At 41.0% G+C, this 22,374-nt stretch overlaps 2 protein-coding genes across 2 annotated transcripts; one reads left to right on the forward strand and one right to left on the reverse strand.

Annotated features, from left to right (window-relative positions):
- The first annotated feature begins 600 nt into the window (after positions 1–600).
- pdpr (pyruvate dehydrogenase phosphatase regulatory subunit) lies at positions 601–14,581 on the forward strand. The gene is made up of 18 exons (XM_037746433.1): positions 601–752; positions 2,087–2,360; positions 3,522–3,655; positions 3,949–4,030; positions 4,589–4,752; positions 4,965–5,086; positions 5,375–5,492; positions 6,058–6,207; positions 7,472–7,664; positions 7,918–8,042; positions 9,056–9,211; positions 9,312–9,445; positions 9,787–9,935; positions 10,014–10,126; positions 10,661–10,755; positions 10,993–11,082; positions 11,215–11,397; positions 12,394–14,581. The coding sequence occupies exons 2-18, from the start codon at positions 2,098–2,100 to the stop codon at positions 12,799–12,801; spliced, it is 2,679 nt and encodes an 892-aa protein (XP_037602361.1). The 5' UTR covers positions 601–752; positions 2,087–2,097; the 3' UTR covers positions 12,802–14,581.
- Positions 14,582–16,390: 1,809 nt separating this feature from the next.
- mrps11 (mitochondrial ribosomal protein S11) lies at positions 16,391–21,124 on the reverse strand. The gene is made up of 6 exons (XM_037746441.1): positions 20,926–21,124; positions 20,686–20,793; positions 20,094–20,192; positions 19,354–19,483; positions 17,511–17,576; positions 16,391–16,590 (listed from the first exon to the last, which is right to left on the reverse strand). The coding sequence occupies exons 1-6, from the start codon at positions 21,012–21,014 to the stop codon at positions 16,483–16,485; spliced, it is 600 nt and encodes a 199-aa protein (XP_037602369.1). The 5' UTR covers positions 21,015–21,124; the 3' UTR covers positions 16,391–16,482.
- Positions 21,125–22,374: the final 1,250 nt, after the last annotated feature.

A 22,374-nucleotide genomic window follows, 5' to 3' on the forward strand; every position in this document is an offset into this window, starting at 1 on the left:
CTACCTACTCCTTTCGGACACTATTACTCTTGTTTTGTTTGTTATTATTTTGTATCTGTTTTTATTTATTTTTATGTTCGAAATAAAGTCATTCATTCATATACTATTTTTGAATATTGTAAACATTAGCCAGTCTGATCCACACTCCACCAGTTGATGGCCAATAAACCTCAAAAGAAGAAGAAAAAGAAGAAGGAAACCGGAAACTGCCAAGCATGTTCTTATAGAGGGCAACAAATATGACAAAGAAAGAAGGGAATTGATATCAGGAGTAAATGATGGAAATATTACAATGGGGAATCTGCTAGGAAAGATATCTAAGAAAATACACAATCTTCTAATTAATTACGTAAGGGGCAACAGGAATAATGGAGAGAATTTAATTAATATTATTATGATTGTATTATTATTAATAATTATTAATTTTTAATTTATTGTTTTTTTTTCTTCTTTTATTTATTTTTTTATTTTATTTTTTTTAAATTCCTGCCAATCTGCTGCTCCACACTCCAGTCCAGTTGGTGGCAGTAATGCACCAAATCGTTGTTCGTCAACAAACCTCATAAAAGAAGAAGGAGTGTATTTTATTTTGAAGGTTCATACAGGAAGTGCTGGTAGTGATTGATGCTAGCTGACATTGACTGACTGCTGTTGGTGCTGCTGAACCCAAACAACACTTTCTCTCTTATCAATCACTAGTATTCACTTCTTCTGTCTTTAATATATCACAACATCTGGGCTCGGCTGACTCGGTGAGTTATAAACAGTGAAGGAAGCTGCAGAGGAGATGTGTCTCCTCAGCTCGGTTTGACGTTTAGCTAGTAAATAATCAACACTAGCTAGCTACAAGTAGCTCTAATGCTAACTGTAACGCTAACCAGAGCAGCTAAAACAACACACTTAATGTCAACACACTTTAACCAAACTTACAGACTCTTTAAAGTTAACCTTTAACATAACGTTATATAACTGTGTGACAGCTGTTAGTTAGTTCACCTTGCTGGCTTCACAGGCCTCATTTTCGATGCAAAGTGTTGAATAATGTTAATGTTACTGTATTTAATGTCAACATGCGTTAGTCAGTGAGCTAATGTTAAATATAGCTTCATAAATAGCAACGTTAGTCTGCAAAATACTAAGAACAGCACTAACTAGTGATGGGAATTCAGGCTCTTTTTAGTGAGCCGGTTCATTTGGCTCAGCTCACCAAGAAAGAGTCGGCTCTTTCGGCTCCCAAACGGCTCTTCATTTTACCACTTCTGCCTTTTATAATTCAGCCAAATTTAGCGCTGTTTTGACCTATGATTAGTATATGTGCACATATATTATTCAATATAATTATACTAAACCTTATAATTTCCAGAATACCATAATTTTACATGCTGCTTCGTTTCCGACTGTCACTCATCTTGTCTGCTATTCGCGCACCCCACTGCACCGCACCGCACCGCACCGTAACGCACCTTAGCGCACCGCAGCAGATCGCACCGCACCGCACCCCACTGCACCGCACCGCACCGCACCGTAACGCACCTTAGCGCACCGCAGCAGATCGCACCGCACCGTAACGCACCTTAGCGCACCGCAGCAGATCGCACCGCACCGCACCCCACTGCACCGCACCGCACCGTAACGCACCTTAGCGCACCGCAGCAGATCGCACCGCAACGCACTCCTCTCTCTTTATCTCCTCCTCTCCCTCCTGCTCTGTACCTGTAGACCGTCAGCGCGCCGCGCACCCCCGCCCCTTCCTCATCACCTGATTGGTCGCACTGACGTCATTAACACAACATTCAGTCACAGTCAGTGCATGGAGTGCCCGTGGCGCGGAGATGATCATCCTGTCATTCTGCCTTGAATTAATTAAAGAAAAAAACGGCTCTCGGATGGGAGCCGGCTCTTATCGTTCACTTAAAAGAGCCGGCTCTTTGAACCGGCTCATTCGTGACCGACTCATCACTAGCACTAACTTACATCCTCATTAAACTTGAAGAAATTACATAAAGACGTTTGCAGTGTCCACAATGTAACCTTGAATTATTATGACCAGTCTTTGTGTGTCTGCTTGTTTGTGTTTTGATTGCAGAAAGCACAGCTATGTGCAGCTGTGTGCGGAGCTCCAGGGCTCTGTCCCCTGTGCTGCTCCCCAGGCTGCTGCTGCTTCCTCAGACGGGGTACAGATTGGCCGGCAGAGGACTCTGGACCTCCCCGCACTGTATGGCTGTCAGTGGAGACTCCCCACTCCCACTGCCCAGCCAGGCCCGTGTGGTGATCTGTGGAGGAGGTATTGTGGGAACATCAGTAGCCTTCCACCTTGCCAAACTGGGCTGGACTGATATAGTGCTGCTGGAGCAGGGCAGGTGAGATAAATGTCTTTAATTGTAGTTGTTGGGAATGTTAGAAGTTTTAGTGGTTGTGGTGGGGGTCAGTTGCGTGTTCAGACTTTTTTTGGCTGGAGTGGCCCAAGAGGGGCACTGACTTATGCAGGGGTGGCATTAAGTATGTGCTTGTGCCCTATAGACTGTATATAAAGATGGCCAACACATCTCCACTTCCTCCCGCTGTACACACGACATCTATCGACATCTGTCCATCCTGGAAAAGGAATCCTTCCTCTCTTGCTCTTCCTGAGGTTTCTTCCATTTTTTCTCCCTGTTAAAAGGGTTTTTTTTTGGTTAAGTTTTTCCTTTCCGAAGTGAGGGTTGCACCGTCAAGGACAGAGGGTGTCGTATCCTGTACAGATTGTAAAGCCCCCAAAGGCAAATTTGTGATTTGTGATTTTGGGCTATACAAATAAATAATAAAATAAAATCTCTTTCCTTCTCTACTCCTTGGCTGAAATATCCCAGATAGGGGAGCTGCCATCTTGAGATTTTGACTTAATTTGTAGCCAGAATCTGCAGTAGTAATCGGGTGGTGGAGTCCTGGTATCAAGGTCACCTGCCCAAACCAATCGCGAGCCGTGCTCGGCCACAGCTTGTTAGCAAGAGAGACTCAAAGCTGTCAATCATGACACATCTCACCCCCTTTTTATAGCATCAGATAACTAATAAAAAGCAAAATTATCCGAAAAATTAACACTTGAACATACATCAGCGTGATAAGAACTACCTGCAATGACAGAAAATGTATTTGACCTGTACTTTGACTTTTTAGTTTGGCCCATGTCCCAACCGCTAACATGGAGGGGTCGGGATTTATAACCTACAATGCAGCCATCCACCAGGGGGCGATCCAGATGTTTTGGTCCATCTTTATATACAGTCTAGGGTGTGCACACACACACACACTTTAGGATAGCATTAATTTACAGTTTCTCATATCTACTTTAATAACTTACATTACAGTATCTTACAGTTTCTTATCTTCCTATGTTTACCATTTTAATTTAAAAGATAGGGGAGGTACTGTATATAGAATATAGACAGGTTCTTGGTAGGAGGCAATAGATGATCAGTAAAAGAGTCGTCGATTTGATATTGTTCTGCTGATGCTGAGTTCCCTGTCCTCTCTCTTGGCAGACTTGGTGCAGGAACAACCAGACTGTGTGCTGGCATCGTCAGCGTGGCAAAGCCTATTTCCATTGAGTGTCAAATGGCGAACTACTCCAATAGTCTTTATCAGCAGCTGGAGGAACAGACGGGGGTTAAAACAGGTCAGCCACTTTGACATGTTTTTCTTTCACTCATATTTAACTTATCCTGATATAGATAGCCTATATTACCCTATAGAAGTTCAAGACATTGTTTAATGTGTGTCGCCACAACACTTCCTGTATGTTTTGGCCTTTTAAAGCTAGAATGATAATACCCTTCAGTTTTGAGTTGTATTACCATTTTGGCTTCACTTTGTTTGTGTAGAGTTTTTGAGTGGGGAATAGCCTTGAGTAGTTTGAGACCTGCTGAGTCACATAATATTTGGTTTGGTGTGTTTGTTTGTGTGTTTCAGGTTATGTGAAGACAGGGTCTCTGTGTCTGGCCCAAAATCAGGATCGTTTCCTCTCTCTGAAGCGCCTGGCATCCCGACTAAAGTAAGGCCACTAAAACCTCAAGTCAATATTTAGTAGAGAGACCTTTGGCAGCATCTACTCCTTCTAGTTAATGAGGCAGCTTTGCACATGGGGACAAAGAAACTTTTCTCATGCTTACCAAACTGCTCGGGCTCTGTCAAGTTGCACAAGGACTTTGAGTGAATTTTCAAGTCTAACCACCAAATTCTTGATTAAATTGCGGTCTTGACTCTGACTTGGTCACTCCAGGACATTAACTTTTTGCCTGGTGGTGGCATAATGCTGTAAGATTACTTTTATTCTTTGACTGGACTGAGTTTTATTACTGGTAGAAAATCACATCTACATTCAGCTCCCATATTGTCCACCTCCACTTGAGCTGAATGTGATTTTCACATCAAAAGGTGAAATAATGACAGCTGTGATGCAGATGTTACACTGCCCACATCTTCGATTTGATCTGATATTTGAATGATTCAGAGTTCTGAAACCAGGTTAGATATGCGTTGCCTTTTAAAGTATAAAATCGATATTATTATTATTAGGCCTTCATCTTTATCTTTTTCACTTTATCCTTAGGGTAATGGGGATCAGCTGTAACATCATTAAGCCTAAAGAGGTGGCCAAACTCCACCCTCTTATTAACATTCATGACCTGGTGGGGGCGCTCCACCTCCCTGCAGACGCTGTGGTGTCTCCGCCTGATGTTAACCACGCCCTGGCTGTGGCTGCCGCTGGACAAGGTAAGAGACTCAAACTCACAACTTACGAGTTATTTAGCATTGATGAACAATTATACCAAATGTTTCACAAAACAGTACTTGTTTTCTACCTTTTAATTCTAACCCGTTTACTGTTTCCGCGTCTGATTCTCCTCCTCTTCACTGGCACCTCCTCCTCCCTTTTCTCCTGTTCCCTTCCTCCTAAACCTCCTTGTCTTTCTCATCCGGTCCAGGGGTTAAGATCCTGGATAGAACAACTGTACAGCAGGTTCTGGTAGAGAAGGGTCAGGTGACGGCGGTGGAGACTGATCGTGGCTCCATCGAGTGTGAATATTTTGTCAACTGTGCTGGACAGGTAAACCTCAGAGTGGGCGATGGGATACAAATGTGGGAACATCAACAAGTCCCAGGGGAATTAACGAAGGAAAATCTTTGTAAGCATTTAGGAAATTATTCTTTATTTCTGTCTTAATTCCACATAAATCTTGGTCTGTTTCTCACCTACATTATGCTAATAGATAAACGCAGTATGACTAAACAAATTGTCTGACATGACAGATTGCAGTGTCTCCGATATGGGTCACGATGTACCTGTGGTCAGAGCAGCAGATAGATTTATTTGTTCTGTCTTTCTCTGCTCTAGTGGGCTTACGAGCTGGGCCAGGCTAGTGAGACGAAGGTGTCGATTCCTCTTCATGGCTGTGAACACTTCTACCTCCTCACCAAACCTCTCCAGGAGTCACTTCCACCGAGCACGCCAGGTCTCAAACAGGAAAATTTACTTTTTCTTTCAGCAGGCACAGCTGCTAATGGATTTTAAGTTCCAATCACGTTTACTGTTTTGCCAGCTAAATATGATGTCTGTAATAGAGAAGAACCTCTGCATTTTGATAATTGGTTTCTTGGTTAATTGGCTGGTAGGGTAACTCATTGCATAGTATATTACTGCAACAAGCATCTCCCAGTCTATTCCTAGTTAACACCCAGTGACACAAAGTGAGGTCTGCTCTGTGATTGCATGCCATTATACTTTGAACACTAATTTTGTAGCCTACACCTCAATTTAATGAGTAGTTTCACCATCATTACAGTGGAGCATGTGTCAGTGTTCTGCTGGTTGAATGAGTATGTGTTTGTGTGAAAGAGAGAGGATAGAAGGCTGTGACATAATTTAGCCACTTGGGCCCTTGTATTGATTTGATAATATACTCTAAACATGGAAAGCCAAAATCATTATTTACCATCAAAGTTAATTTTTCTGCATGTTCATGCCTGTTGCAGTACATGAGGTTAGGCGATCTCACTGAGTCTGTGTCTTGTCTCCAGTGGTGCTCGATATGGACGGCAGGATATATGTACGGCCGTGGCAGGGAGGCCTTCTGTCGGGGGGATTTGAGAAGAACCCCAAACCCATCTTCACTGAGGGCCGCAACCAGCTGGAGATCCAGAACATGCAGGAGGACTGGGACCACTTTGGTAAGGGAGGGAGGAAGATGGCTTTAAAGGAACATTGTTTAAAAGAAAATAAACGTTTGCTATGCATCAGCATTCCTGGGCAGGATTCACACATTGAATATGAGATAAAAATCTTGTGATCAATTAATTTTAAATATTAGGTTTTGGTGTCAGCCCCTCTGAATGAAATGGCAATCCTCTGTGTTGGCTCACCATTTTTAACTACTTGTTGTACTTCAAAAATCTTTGTGAAGGATCATAGTAAGACTGAAGATCTCTATTTTAGGCTGCTCTATTTTAGGAAACATGTTTAGCCCCATATAATCCCTGTCCTGATGACCTGATCTTTCCATTGCATTTTGATATTTTTTTGGTGTCGTTAAAGTCATGGTGTTCAGTTTATTTTCCTTTATTTTTTATTTAAAGTGTCCTTCATTGCAGGTGGGCTTTTGAAATCTAATTTCATGCTGTCAGTTTAACTGTAAGCAATGCCAGTTCAAAGTACACGTCACACCTGTTTTTTGGCCTTGGCCTTAAGCTAGTAATCTGAGATTCCTCATGCAGCTTGACGGATTGTCGTAAAGACAGCCGTAAATCACCAGTCGGCCCTGAAGGGGAGCAAGGCAGAGAGTCAAACTAATCTGTCACGGAGCGTTGTAATTATAGATATTTTTTACATTACCTAACATTTGCATATTATACTTTACATAAATATACAGTATATTGGACTGAACACTAGCAAGTTTAAGATCTTATTTGTTGCATTTAGGTATCAAGTGATTACCAATAAGAGTCCATCACATCTTACACTTTCTACTGGCAATACATTTTTACATTGTACTGCCACATTTGAGCCACTGGGTCAGCTTTCATGTTGGAAAACCTGCTGGATTGTTTATAGAACAACATGAGGGAAAGGGTGCATTTCGTGCTGCGCAGCGGGAGCTTTATCTTGTTGAGTCTTTGCAATAGTAGATGGTTTTGTTCATTTTTGTTTTTCAGTTATTTGAAAAACCATATAGAGGGCCAGGAAGACAAGTTGCAACCTCATTTTTTTGGCAGGAAGCAGTTGGGTTCATAGGAAATGTGGCTTTAAATGCTGAGAAATCCTAAGACTCAGGGTACAGCTGGCATAGTTTTAGGCCAATAGTTGGTCTAGTTTGTTTATGCTAATTATTTGAAAGCATTACTGATTTCAGAATGCAATATATTGATGTGGACTTTTTTAGAGAATGTCTTAATAGAGATTGTACAGAAACCTTATTGTCTTCTACTGTACCTCCAGAGCCGATGCTCAGTGCCTTGCTGAGGAGAATGCCGAGTCTTGAATCAGCTGAGATCCATCAGCTGGTCAACTGTCCGGAGTCCTTCACCCCTGATATGCGCTGCCTGATGGGGGAGACGCCGGGTGTCTCTGGCTACTACGTGCTGGCAGGGATGAACTCCTCTGGCCTGGCTTTTGCTGGAGGAGCTGGCAAGTAAGCATGGGTACAAGTGTATTTGCTGGAGGATAGCCTACTAGGGCAAACATTACCAAAATGGTTTTGAAGACTTGACTGTGCTTTATTCTACACCTGAATACGTTATCCAGGAGGTGGACTGGAATATATTTTACTCAAAAAAGAATTCGGCCTCTGTTTATTTATTTCACTGATCAACTTTGTGATCTGGATATACTTTGATTGAATTACAATGAAGCACAAATGGCATGCTGTGTGGTTTTGTATCCAGGTACCTGGCAGAGTGGATGACCTACGGCTACCCCAGTGCCAACGTCTGGCCACTGGACATCAAACGGTTTGGCAACCTGCAGAGCAGCCGGACCTTCCTGCGACACAGAGTAATGGAGGTCATGCGTGAGTAGTGAACTATTGTTACAGTTTATATGTTTCGTGTGTCTTAAAAACTATACTCACATGCTCATTATGTACATTTCATCCATAATGGTAATGAAGAGATTTTGTGCTTCAAATTGGAAAATACCCACCTGATTGCAGAAGCCTCATATTATCTTGCGTCAAATGTTGGAATGTATTTTTGTATGAAAAGAAGGATTGTGGATTTTGAGAAGTGGAGAGATTACAGCAACTAATAAATATTTCAATGTACATACAGTGTGGGGCTAGAGAGATCTTTTAACCAAAGGGACTTACAAAAAAACACAGCCTACATTTCTACTGTGAGTGGTTAACAACAGCATACAGGGGTGAAGGTAAAAAGGTAAAAGTTACACACTGTATGATTGAGCTGTTCCCTCGAGACGAGCAGCACCACCAGCACAATTAACACCTGACAAGTCATAAATTCATAATGTAGAATTTCCCACTATGGTCGGGCAATGTTAAAATTTTCCAACCGGCCACCGTCAGCCCAACAGCTGGAGATTGCCGATATATTTGCCCCCACTGCTGTAGTTCCTGCTGGGTGATCAGCTGATCTAGCGGCGGAGCATCGTAAAAAACACGACAGAAACAAAATTAAACTCACCAAAACCATCTTGGGTTAGTCTTTCCAACAATCACCAACTGTGGTTTGATCAAAATAAACTCTTACTGTATATCATTAAGTTGGATATGAAAATATGCCGGCTCTGCACACTATTTCCCCCGCTGTCTCTCTCTCTGCCTGCAGAGCAGCAGCTGTGCGGTTCTCATTCTTCGGAGGACGACCATTAAATTAGAAAAATAAAATGACAAACGTGCCCAAAAAAACAACCAGCAATGTACTCAGTCAATTGCCGATATATTTGTCAAATTGCCAAACCCTTAAAGGTAGTTGACTATCCTGATGATGTCAAATGTTTTTTAGCTTTGCTTTGGTATGATTATGTCTGCGCTTCCAATGTGTCTGTGTTTGTTTGTGTTTCCAGCCCTGATCTACGAACTAAAGGTTCCTCGCTGGGACTTTCAGACTGGGCGCCAGCTGCGGACCAGCCCTCTGTATGACCGCCTGGACACCCAGGGAGCTCGCTGGATGGAGAAACACGGTTTTGAAAGGCCCAAATACTTTGTTCCTCATGGAAAAGGTACAGATCACTCACCAGCAACATTCTCTTTATCCTGAAGTCTTTAGGAAATTTCAGGGAATCCAAGTGATTTTTGGAAAAAAACTGATTGTGTGTGTAGATTTGCTGTCTCTGGACCAGAGTAAGACCTTCTACAAGCCGGACTGGTTTGACATCGTTGGAGAAGAAGTGAAATGCTGCAAAGAGGCCGTCTGTGTCATCGACATGTCCTCCTTCACCAAGTTTGAACTGACTGTAAGTCACAATGCACTATGGACATCTTGTAGTAGTTAGTCAGCACAATCACATAATAGGGCAAGACACTGCTGCTGCACTTCCCTCTTTGTGGGTTCGGACTTCTAACTGTACATTGCTCATCTGGCCATACCCAGTGAGTGATGTCAGCATGTGTTTAACATCAGTGTTCATCTGTCCTAAAACATAGAAAAATGATTTAAAAATGGCAGAGTATGCAATTCTTTGTCAACCGGGAGCCTTTGATGCAACAGTTACTGTATGTATTCAGTCCTTGACTAATGCATCCACTGGGGCGAAGTCATTTAAGTTGAACCTTGTGGTCTGTCCTGATGTCCCAGTCAACGAATGACCAGGCCCTGGACTTGCTGCAACATCTGTGTGCCAACGACCTGGATGTTCCCGTCGGACATATCGTCCACACCGGCATGCTGAATGAGAGGGGAGGCTACGAGAACGACTGCAGCGTGGTCCGCACCAGCAAGAACAGGTTGGTAACACCAAAGCAATATTACCATAGACATGCAGTTGACCATTAAAATAACTCCCATTCTTGTCCCCTCTCCAGCTTCTTCATCGTCTCTCCAACAGACCAGCAGGTCCACTGTTGGTCCTGGATAAAGAAACACATGCCCAATGACCCACACCTCCACCTAGAGGATGTCAGCTGGAAGTACACCGGTAAGCACACAGCACTGTTGTTGAGGTCCTGCATTGATGTCGCCATCTAGTGGCCTCACAATGTTAAAGGGTGGAAGCAATGCACCAGCATCCCACATCCACTCTCTGCTCTTAACCCAGCTATTAAAGTGGCCTGATTTTGGGTTTGGTGTTGAAATCAGACACTCAGGGGACCGAGAGGGCAGTTAATTACATGTCCAAAATCTAATTTGTATAGTTGTAATGTAATTACCTTAACTGTTTGAAATGTGAGCAACACTGGGTCTACATTCTATTTTTATATGCAAGATAAAAAACACCAACTGAGGAGCTCTATCCTGAAATGTACCCATGTACTTGTACAATATGTTTCTACACTAACGATCAAAATATTCATTGATAGTGATATTAATTTCCTACAAAGTTCCAAATAGAATTAGCTCATGTTTTGTAAAAATAATGAAACACTCATAACACACTGTGCGTTCCACCACCCAAACACTGCTCCTGAACTGTATTTCTAAAGTGTTAATAACTCTGATTCTTTACCCACAGCTTTAAATCTGATTGGACCTCGAGCAATGGATGTTCTGGCCGAGCTGTCATATGTTTCCATGACACCTGACCATTTCCCCTCCATGTTCTGTAAGGTAGGAAACACTAAATCTAGTTTCAATGACATTAATAGAGTGATCATAACAATAGTGGTGGTAGCTGTAGGAAGAGTGGTAATATGAATTGTTGTAGCTGAAATAGTTGCAGCTGCAGTATTTTAGGTTGCACCTGTGGTTGTATTAGTGTTGCTAACAGCAGCACAAGTAACTGTTTCTACTCAGTTATTAACCCTAGATTGACAAGAACTCTATTGTGTGTATGTGTGTTTACAGGAGATGAGTGTCGGCTATGCCAATGGGATCAGAGTGATGAGTATGACTCACACTGGAGAACCGGGTTTCATGCTCTACATACCTATAGAGGTGCGTCCTGCTCACATCTGCACACACAAAACAATATGTATCCAGTCAACTCTCCACAGAATGGTTGGTAAAGTTTAAGAAAGTGCTACGTACTGTATGTCTAACATTAGTAATCTCCTCTGCCCTCCACAGTATGCACTGCACGTGTACAACGAGGTGATTTCAGTGGGTCAGAAGTACGGGATTCGTAACGCAGGCTACTACGCACTGCGCAGCCTCCGCATCGAGAAATTCTTTGCCTTCTGGGGTCAGGACCTCGACACCTTCACCACCCCGCTGGAGTGTGGACGAGAGTTTAGGGTCAAGTTTGACAAGGTCAGTTGACAGTTCAGCTGTGTAAGCACAGCAAACTGTTTGATGTCAGCCAGTGAGGATTCTGACTGATGCTCTTTGGTTTTGGGTTAGAAAGGGCTTTTATTTGGCATTATGGTGGTTCAGTCAACAGCAACTTCTTGCTGTGTTACACGGTAATTTTAGTAGGTTTGTCAAAGTTAACGCCATAATAACGTGAACGCAAATTTGTTATTGATTAGAGTATTAAATACCTGACAAATCTCTCTTTAAGGTACATTTTGAACAGATACAAAATGTGTGATTAATCAAGATTAAATATTTTAATTGATTGACAGCCCTAAATTTTAGCGAAGAAGCGATTCAACAATAATCTGAGTGTTGATGCATTGATTTTCGTCTGTTACATTATGACACTATGACTTTGCCAACCTGATTTACAATTGAAGTTATCGCTTGAATTTTACACTTGTTTTTAACTTTAAAGAACTTTGAAGAATAATAAAAGGTACTATACCATCTGCATTGCTATATTGTTATAGTCTTTGCTAGGATGTAGAGATAAAACTGTCACCAAGCTGCACCTGCAGGCACACAACAGGTGGCACTTTACACCAGCAGTGGTAAAGTTTGTTATCACCCTCATTTTGAAAATAGTACAACATCAGGTGTGCTGCTGTCTGCTGCACGCAGCAATAATGTCAGCACAGTATTAATGACTGGACCTCACAGAGTACTGTTGGTTTCACAGATGAGCAGAATCAATATCTTTACCGTAAAGTTTATCGAAGGAATGTTTGAAAAGTTGTTTCTTGCTGCTCCTAACAGAACTGTGCAGTGTTTGTAGATTCATTGTTTGTAGACCATGACCCATAACACCTAACAGTGCTCCTTCCTTTATCCTTCCCACTTTCTCCTCTCCTCCACTCCGCCCTGTTTCCTCTCTTTGACTCTTACTTTCTTCTACATCTTTCTGCCACATCTTCTTTCTCATCTGTCTTCTCTCTATACCTCCATCAGGACACAGACTTCCTCGGTCGCGAGGCCCTGCTGCAGCAGCGTCAGGACGGCGCGTCTCGGCGTTTCGTCATGCTGGTTCTAGAGGACCACGACACCGAGCTGGACCTGTGGCCGTGGTGGGGCGAGCCCGTCTACCGCAACGGCCAGCTAGCCGGGACGACCACCAGCAGCGCCTACAGCTACACTCTGGAGCGTCACGTCTGCCTCGGCTTTGTATCCCCGCCGCCAGGCCCAGAGGGGCTTCCCACGCCCATCACCCCGGACTTCATCAACCGCGGGGACTACGAGGTGGACATTGCCGGCCAGCGCTACCCAGCCAAAGCCAAACTCTACCCCTTCAGCTCCCTCTTCACCCAACAGAAACGTCGCAAGGAAGACATGGAGTTGAGCAACCTCCAGGGGAAGTGATGCAGAGTAGTAGACGCTCCTTCAGTCCTTCAGTCCACTCCTGCACTTACCTGGCAGTGCCAACCTGTCGTCCCTTTCCTAGCTCCTTAACCGAGGGCTGATGCACAATCACTCCTCATCTCTCTAGTATTTAACTTCCACGCTGCATCTCCCTCTTTAAAAGTGCAATATTTAAGAGGCACCAAATGCTCGAGCTGTATCAAATGCAGCAACACAACAACAATACTCCTGTGTCGTCAAAGTCTGCAGTTGTTCTCCAGCCCTGCTCTGCTTCGCACTCAAACACGGTCCACGGTTTACTGGCAAAGTCTGCGCCCGCCGGTTAAGTGCCTTTGTCAAGGCAACATCAACAATATGTGTTGAGGACTCTGTCACTTTGTTCACTTTAACCCATCCAGAAGGGATTTAGACCGACAATCCTCTCCAGTAGTTTTTTCCAGTCACTGTGACGTTTCAACACGGCGCAATCTGGAAGAGTCTGAAAGAAACGTCACTCGATGCTGACGTGCACACGCCTACACAGTCGATGCAGTTGTTGTCATTTTACAAATCGTAAATTTGCTGCTGTAAAGAATATGAGTGATGTGATGTGGCCTAATTCAGATACTTTATACTGTCCACTACTATATCATCCCCACTACATTATCCTTCTCAGTCAGGGGAAAGAATCAGGAAGCCTGATAATAATCATTAGTAAACCATTGTTTACTCCTCTTCCAGTCCTGTTTGAAAGGCTTCCAAGGCTCCTGAAAGCTTAGAAAGTAAAACAAAATTAGCTTTTCCTCCCTGATTTTGTCGTTTAGTCTTCCAGCTGTCCTGGTGTTCTTCTGCTGTCTGTGTGTCGAGCTTGTGGTAATGTACTTACGGTAATATAATCCGCCCTGTTATTTATGTTTTGAGGTCGTTTTAAAGCGGCGTTGCTCTTTTGATGTTTCATTGAGGTGTTGTTGAATGTGTGGCTGAGGTTCGGTGACCCAGATGAGGGAAAGCAGAATGGGGAAAGCTGCGACTGGAGCTGTAATCCCAGACATGTTGGTTGGAATCCACAATATCTTACATTGATGATTTGATGTTTGCCTGATCCAGAGTTAACAATGTCTGTGTAAAGGAAGGTCTTCATTGCGATTTGAAATAAAGCAATGTATTTTTGTATAGCTAGGGTGTATAAAATCTCTATTTTCAGTACCGCACCTTTTTTCTAGCCAATCAGCTTTAAGTCATATCAGCCGTGTATGAATCATCTATCAGTTGTTTCATTCTTGCAGTTGTCTCTTTTGTTATTTCAAATGCTTTCCAGAATTATTCTGTACATGTACATGTCATTTGTCAGCAACAGCTTGATGTTTTCCTCCATGTGCACACCTTCAAAGTAATTTGGTCCCTTTGCCCCCTTCAGAGGTCAAAAGTCAGGGAGAGCTACAGATCAACCAGCCTGGAGCTGGTAGGGATTCACTTCAGCCAATCACATCATACCGGGCAAATAGTCGACACTGGAGTGTGTGAGTACTGTGTGTTCCTTCTTGATGTCAAAAGGCCCCGAACTGTATGTTCCCCTGCTGGGAATCTGAAAGCTAGCCTGACTGGCTAAATAGTTGAGCTAAAACCAGCACGGGTGCTTCTCAGCTCCGATATGCTGCTTCCTGATATCGCCATATTTAAATTTGGATGCAGATTGTTTTTCTCGATCTTATTTCCAGCATTTAGTAATCAAGTGTGCTGGAGGAGGGTAGCACATGCTAAAATGAAAGGGAATATTTAAACAGAAGGATAACAACTCCCAGTGATTGACAGGCCTTTGAGTAGATAAACTCTAGACACCAACTAAATCTGTTATTAATGTTTTACAATGTTGTTAAAGAGTTGTTTTTGTTTGTGAATCAAAAAAGGATCTTTTCACAATTATGATCAGATCAAGATTTTCATTTCCTTTATCCTTAAAAATCCTCCTGATCTCAATTTAAGGAGGATCCTCAGCAGCACCAGTTAAATTAGTTTGGTGTCCATCTGAAGCACTTTTACCTCTGAAATGGGGAACAAAAATTGCAGTATGTTTTAGTTTGGATATCTGAAGATCAGATGCTGTGTTGAAAAAAACAGGAATATGGAAAGCCTCACCAAACCATCATACTTGTTTTAATCTGATTTCTTTTCTATTACTTTGCTAACATCTCAGGCTTTTCCACTACAACGGACGTACTATGTGAGATCAGAGTCAGACATCACTTTTTAAGGGCTAATTTCTTTTTATGTGCGTCATGTTTATAAATAGGCGTTAATATGAAATGAAGCATTTTTTCATGTGAGAGTGCAGTCTATCATCATCAGTCTGGATTCAGTTTCAGAGCTGTGACCCGACCTCGTGGTACTGTAGTAGCAACATTCCTCTACATCAGTGGTACTCTGCTTTGGCTGTTTGCGATACACTTTTGGGTCCTCATTTATACAAGAATCTAACACGTTTTAGACTCAGCATTTCTCATATCAGCATTGTATGAATAAGGCCTCATTAACAACAGTTCAAACTAATCATATCTGTCAGTTTAACTACAGGAGTTTGTGATTAATGGCGTCCCTGTTTAGTATCTTCACTGAGGCTTCATATGGAGTCCAGCAGCCGTGAGCACACCTCTGGATTGTGTGCGAAGGTGTCTGAAACGCAATGCTGCTGTGTTGACACTGATCACTTGACCCATTAGGTCATATCAGCTGTTATGATTTGCTTCTCCAACTGTCCGACCACATTGTCGAGTGTATGATTTGAAGGGAAATGGCCCCGAGCGTTTGCACTAAACAAGAGCAGCCTGCTGTTTTTTGTTCTTGTACAGTATGCGGTCAGAGGCTTGTTATGGTATTCTAGGGATCAGAAAACTGTACAAACACTATAGCACTTGGTGCAGAGAGCGCTATAGCTGAATATTACGTATAACGTATACCATCCAAAAAATTGAAGGCAAAAAATGTAACTTCAGTTGAGGTCTGGAAAAGCATGTAAGGAAAAGTCTGTAATGATTACTAATATCGGTGAAGTGGTTGTTGTCTTTTTCAGTGTTGAAACACAGCGACACTCCACACATCTGGATGAGTTTGATGCATGTTTGTCTCATTTAATGTTTCCATCATAACATAATGTGTGTGTGTGTGTACTGGACTGATCTGTAAATGCCAGCGTTTTCTTCAGAGCTTTACTATAATGTATTTATATCATGTTAAAAGAGATGTTTGGCTGTCTAATGTACTTCAACTATAATATAAAGAGAACTTTGTGGAATTTGCTTCTTGTGTGTTCACTTCAGTGATGTGTGTGGTCCAGCGGTTTAGTATGGCTCTCTAATAACACGGTCGGGTTCAAGGGTCCAGTCCCCATGGCGACCAGCTGTGTCCAAACAGAAGACGTGTGCAGCATTGATGCCGTTTCTCTTCCCACACAGAGCCATCAGTCTGTTTCTGCTAATGAACATCAGCAGTGAGACTGAAGGTTTATTCGTGTGTCAACAGTCGCAGCAGAGGACTGCGACACCTGCGCTCCGCTCATTAATAACACCATCTGCAATTATTTCCACTAATGAATTATGTAAGTTCCGCTCGGGGGCCGGGGAAAGTTATACAAGAAAAACACTTTATTATTAGCATATTACAACACAACCCGCTTCCTCTCGTTTGCAGCGCATTCTGGTTCGGAGATCACGTCCTTCTGGCTTTGCGTGGGCGGCATCCGTTGTGCGGCACGGGGGTGTTGTCGGTGATCGATACCACCTCCAGGCCTCCCATCGTCAAGCCTTTGATCGCAGACTGCACAACGGAGGAAAAGTGCATTCGTTCGTTAATGAAGCTAATGGGAAGAGATCAAGATGTCTGAGGCTCCTCAAACAAGCCTTAAATTACCCTCATTATAAAAAAGACTCATTAATTAGAGGTCTTCTTTCTTCGTGCAGTGACAGCTTTATTTGAGCTGCACTCCCACTATTACATCAACACAGCATCTTATGATCCTGTGATCCTATTGTGCCTCTTTAAACTTTTATGTGCCATCTTGTAACTTATAATGAAATAAACATGAATAAAATAGTAGACCGGTAGTTATAAATATATAGACACAATAAGCAGAGTTGAGGTTAGTTTAATTGATTAATAGATTAACAGAAAATGTATGGCTAATAATTTTTTGCGACTGAATAATCGCTTAAGTCATTCTGGTTCCAGCTTTTCAACTTGCTGCTTTAATCTGTTTTATACCATTGCTAATTGAAAACCGTCACTATTTTATAGACTAAACAATTAAATAATCAATTATGAAAATGATCTACTTGTACCAGCGACAACATTCAAGATTTCTAAAGGTTGAATAATATGATTTACAATAATTTAAAGGGGACATATGCTCATCTCCAGGTTCATACTTGCATTTTGTGTTCCTAGTAGAACATGTTTACATGCTTTAATGTTAAAAAAACACATTATTGTCCTCATACTGTCTGTCCAAATATACCTGTATTCACCCTCCGAGGGAACCAAATCTGAATGGATTGATGAATCACATGTTTTCTGATCTAAACAGCCCACAAAAAACTGACAGACAGGGTTGTCTTATGATGAACACAAGCAATGAAAAGGTGAGTTTTTCATGATATGTCCCCTTTAAGACGTTTTGGGGGCCTGCAGATATAGTGTAATAGGATCGCAAGGCAAACATATTTCCTTCTTCTACTCACTTGACGTCCAGGGCCGATACCTTTGACCATAACACGGACAAACGTCACTCCCTTCGCCGTGGCTTTCTGTTCAGAGGAAGAGACACACAGAAGATTGATGTTTACATGTGCAGCCGTCCAGGACAGCTAGATAAGTTTCATTTGGTATATTTCCAGCATTAGGAGAAATTAACTTCACTGCATTGTATAAATACTGTTAAGACATCACCTTTAAATGACAAAAACAGTAAAAAAAAAAAAAAAAGTCATTAGTAAAAAGTTACTAAAGAAATCTTATTTCGACTAAGACCAAAACAACCGAAAGGAGGGAGCAGCCCAATTTTGATTAACATTTTATCTATATTTTCTGACCAGCATGACAGGTCAACCTCTAATCTATTTGCCGATTTTGGTCATTTTCCATTTGAGCTTCCAATCACTAACAACAAGAGATAAAACTCCTATTAAATGCAGTTTCCATATTCTCATTTTCATCTCTCCAACATCTAAAAACAGCAGATCAGAGGTCAGAATAATCTCACATCTCTGCCTGTGTGATAAAAGACTATTATAGCAGCACTATGATAAAACACTTCATTTCTCCAGTGTGTTTACTGTGAATCAGTGTGACCTTAACCCCGTCAGCCAGCAGTCTCCATAAATCAAGCTAATATAAGGTCTAAATGAGCACTTAACACCTACCGCTGCACTCTGTCACAGTCTTCATAGAGGGCAGCTTATTTGCAACAAACATCTAACGTTCATAAATTATAGTTATAATGATGGCAGAGGCACTGATTATGCTCTAAACAACTCACTTTATTATAAAGCACCTTGAAGATCCTACAGCTTATTCAGCTCAACTAATGCTTATATTTTAGCTCAGCATTTAATACCGGATCCTGTTAAACAAGCTGAAACAGATGGAGGTGGTGAACCCCTATATGATCAGATGGTATCATGCATTTCTCATAGGGAGACAACAGCAGGTGAGAGTTAACTCAGCTCTCTCTGACATCCAGGTTAGAAGTACTGGAGCTTCCCTTCTTTTCACATTATATACACATGATTGTAGAAACCAGTTTTCTGATGATACACTCACTTACTCACTTTACTGACAAAAGATTCAGATGTTGCTGTGTAAGTCAGAAATAGAAGACGTTGAACATGTATAAATGAGCAATATCTTAGTGTAGGGCATAAGATATAATGTTGTGTATATGGAGAGGCTGGGTGCTGCTACAAACAAACTTCCCCTAAGGGGGACTATAAAGGCTAATCTAATCTACTTTACGAGTTACATACAGTGGAAAAGCACGATTTGGTCTTAACTAATATTCATTTCTTTTAAAGAGGACCTATTAAGCTATTTTTCAGGTTCATACTTGTACTTTGGGTTTCTACTAGAACATGTTTACATGCTTTAATGTTCAAAAAAACGCTTTATTTTTCTCATACCGGCTGTGCTGCAGCACCACTTTTCACCCTCTGTCCCTGAAAAGCCCGGTCTGCTCTGATTGGTCAGCTGGCACGCTCTGTTTTGATTGCTCAACCGAACCAAACTCTTTGGACTCAGCTCCAGCTCCGCTCTAACTAGCTTCGTTTGAGGGCGTGCCAAACTAGCCGTTATGCAAATGTGTTACTTGGTGACATCATCACGTTACGGAAGAAAAGGCGGGATACCATTCAAGGCGTTTCAGGCAGTTCAGGAGCAGAGTTTCTGTGGGGGAGAGTAACTCCCTTTGGACTTTGTAACTTTGCAGACCTTTTACATGCACAAAAAAATATATAACACACTGAAGGAAAGAGAAAAGGCACAAAATCATAATAGGTCACCTCTAAACAAATGCAAGTCCGAACGTACCACAGCAGCAGAGATGCCTGCAGTCTGAGCAGCGATGGGCGTCGACTTCTTGATATTCTTGAAGCCTTCCGTTCCGCAGGACGTCCTGACCAGCGACTCTCCCGTGCTCTCCGTCAGCTGGATGTGTGTGCTGGTACAGGACAGGACAGGACAGTTTAATGGCTCACTGACTCACAACTGATTATTTTGAATAGTCAGAAATATGTATATCATAACACGGTTGCACTGAAGTTATATGTTCCCCATAAGTGGTTTGACTGCATCACATAGCAGCTAATAAATAAATAGTTAAAGAAAAAAAATCATCAAATTAGGACTAAAGACCTTTTCTGAGGCATGAAGGTACAAAACATATTTTGTTATTCACTCAGCCCAACAGGAAGCACTAAGAAAGCTGAACTCTTCGTTTGCAGAAATGTGAAGGTGGCAAAATAAAAATGCCAGTTTGAAAACTGCAAAAAAAAAATGTGAGTTTGTTTTCTTTACAGAAAAAAAATGGTGTGGCTTGTCATACCAGAAAAAACAGGTGGAACTAACAACATGAATGATGTCTCTGTTCCAGCATTTATTGTAATGCATCAATCTGATGTTGATAATTGCACTTTTGTCTGACAGGTCAGTATGTCTACTGTAAAAAAAGGTCTACTTTTATTTTCACATTTTCCTACTAGTCCCATTTGGGATCCAGTAACCTAATCTAACCTAAATAATTTGAAGATGAAAATGGTCTTTTCACTTACTTGTTGTACGTGGCTTTAATGTGAGCGATTGGTAACTCCTCAAACTTCTTTCCAGCCCATCTCAGTGAACTCTCCTGGCCAGGCAGTGGAGGGAAATGACTGAAGGATTAAAACTGATGTTAATATCTCATCAACATTAAGATAAGATAAGATAAGATAAGATATTCCTTTATTAGTCCCGCAGTGGGTAAATGTGCAGTGTACAGCAGCAAAGGGGATAGTGCAGAAAACAAGAAGCATCAGCTAACACAGTAAAAAAGAGCTAAACAAAGTGTAACAAAATATGAACCATTTAAATAGAAGGAAGTATAAAAATAGGAGCAGTATATACAGTATTGACAATAAACAGATTATTAACAAAATTGCACAAGTGGAAAATGATATTGCACAGTGAGAATGAATGAATGAATGAATGAATAAATGAAATTCCACCTGAAAATATCAGGTTATTATCAGTTTTTTGGTGTGTAAGTGGTCTACTAGGAGCAGTGCGTCTATTTAGTGAGCAAACACATATGTTAAAGGGGAAAATACTGATGCAGAATCATTCTGTGAGTAGACAGACATGTACAGGTGCATCATGTATCTGTACCTGAAGTCTCTGGAGGTTTTCCCAGGCTCTGTGGTGGATGCTGCTGCAGGCTCCTGAAGTCTGACAGCACTGGTACACAGTGTTCTCTGTAACCCAATGCTTCCACACCTATACACACAAAACTACATTAGCACCATCTTCATAAACCAGTGTCATCTGGACATTATGTACAGTTCAATGATGCTACATAACACTCAATATGCAGCTAACAAGGATGCTAGTAAACCATAGGACACTTACAGAGAGCTCCCACTTGCATTTAGTGATGCAGTCAGCTGTCTGCACACGTTACTCACAGAACTAACTAATAAACAATTTAATTTAAACATGTTTTATACGATTAGAAACAACTTTACTATCAGAAATGTAGCTTCTTTACACAAAACACATGTGACATTGAAGGTCCTGTAAATCCAGACCAGACCAGTAATAGCTTGAGGGGTGACACGGTTATTATCATATTATATACATTATTATTACCATTAAAAATACGGTTGTCGCTTGTAAAATGGATTTAAAAACATTTTTATTTAAGTGTATTATATTTCTGTTGTGCTTACAATATAATGTTTTCTTTTTAAAATGTATATTAATATCAGCATCCCCCTATTTTTATCTGAATAGACTGTTCCGTCTTTCTGCACAGGATTGTGGGTAGAAGTAGACGCATGCTGCCTTCATGTACTACGTAAACCGTCGTAAATGTAACGCTTTTATGGTGAACACTCACTTAAAGCTATAAACTGAATACAGTCTATGCTTGAAGCCCTCACATAATAATCAATCTGCCTTGTACTCTAGAGAAATAAAAAGAAAATACTTTATACCAGGAGTTGTTGTTAGTGTTTTTGTCTTCTGGTATCAACCAAGGAATAATTACTCTTTATTATAGTCTAATTTATCCATTACTCTTTATAGTAGTCTAATTTATCCCTATCTTTCATACTGTAATATAGTTTGGGCGAGTACTTTTCCTACAAACCTTTAAAATAAAATTTTAGTATTTATGATATCAATATTTCTCAAATATGTGTTTTTATTTATTTTCTGGTGGGAATATTCATATTCCTATGTTAAAACAAATTCTCAGGTCCATTCTTACTCAACCCTTCAATCTCTAGATTTTCATCCTCCTAAATTCCTCACTAGAAGAGGTCAAATGTCTCACTAGTAGAGATCAATTTTCAATAAGATTTAGGGGAAGCAAATTATGGAGTATCTTTTCATATCTATCAATAAACTGTTCATTTTAATTTAGTTTTTTCTTTTTTTTAAAATGTATTATTATTATTATTATTATTATTATTATTATTATTATTATTATTATTATTAATAATAATTTACTTATTTTTCTGTTTTTTTTTTGGCCCTTTCCTTTTTTTTGGTATATGTTTAATTTATGTTGATATCGGATTTAATTCATTTATATGTATAAATGTAATTGTTTATGAAATTAACTCTGCTTATTTAATGGTGCAGTTATATTGTTATGGGTATGGGGGGGGGGGTATAATTTGTTTATACAATTATGTATTGGATTTTGTACAGATAATAATAATAAAAAGACTTTGAGCAAAAAAAACAAAATAAAAACTGTTCATCTGTCAAATGTTTCAAAAGTCGCTTAAAGGGTCATTTAATTGCTGTCTTGTAATTGCTTTTCCCCATGTTTTCCATGTATCTGTTTTT

The sequence above is a fragment of the Sebastes umbrosus genome, chromosome 2, assembly GCF_015220745.1.
Source record: "Sebastes umbrosus isolate fSebUmb1 chromosome 2, fSebUmb1.pri, whole genome shotgun sequence".
NCBI classification, from domain to species: Eukaryota; Metazoa; Chordata; class Actinopteri; order Perciformes; family Sebastidae; genus Sebastes; species Sebastes umbrosus.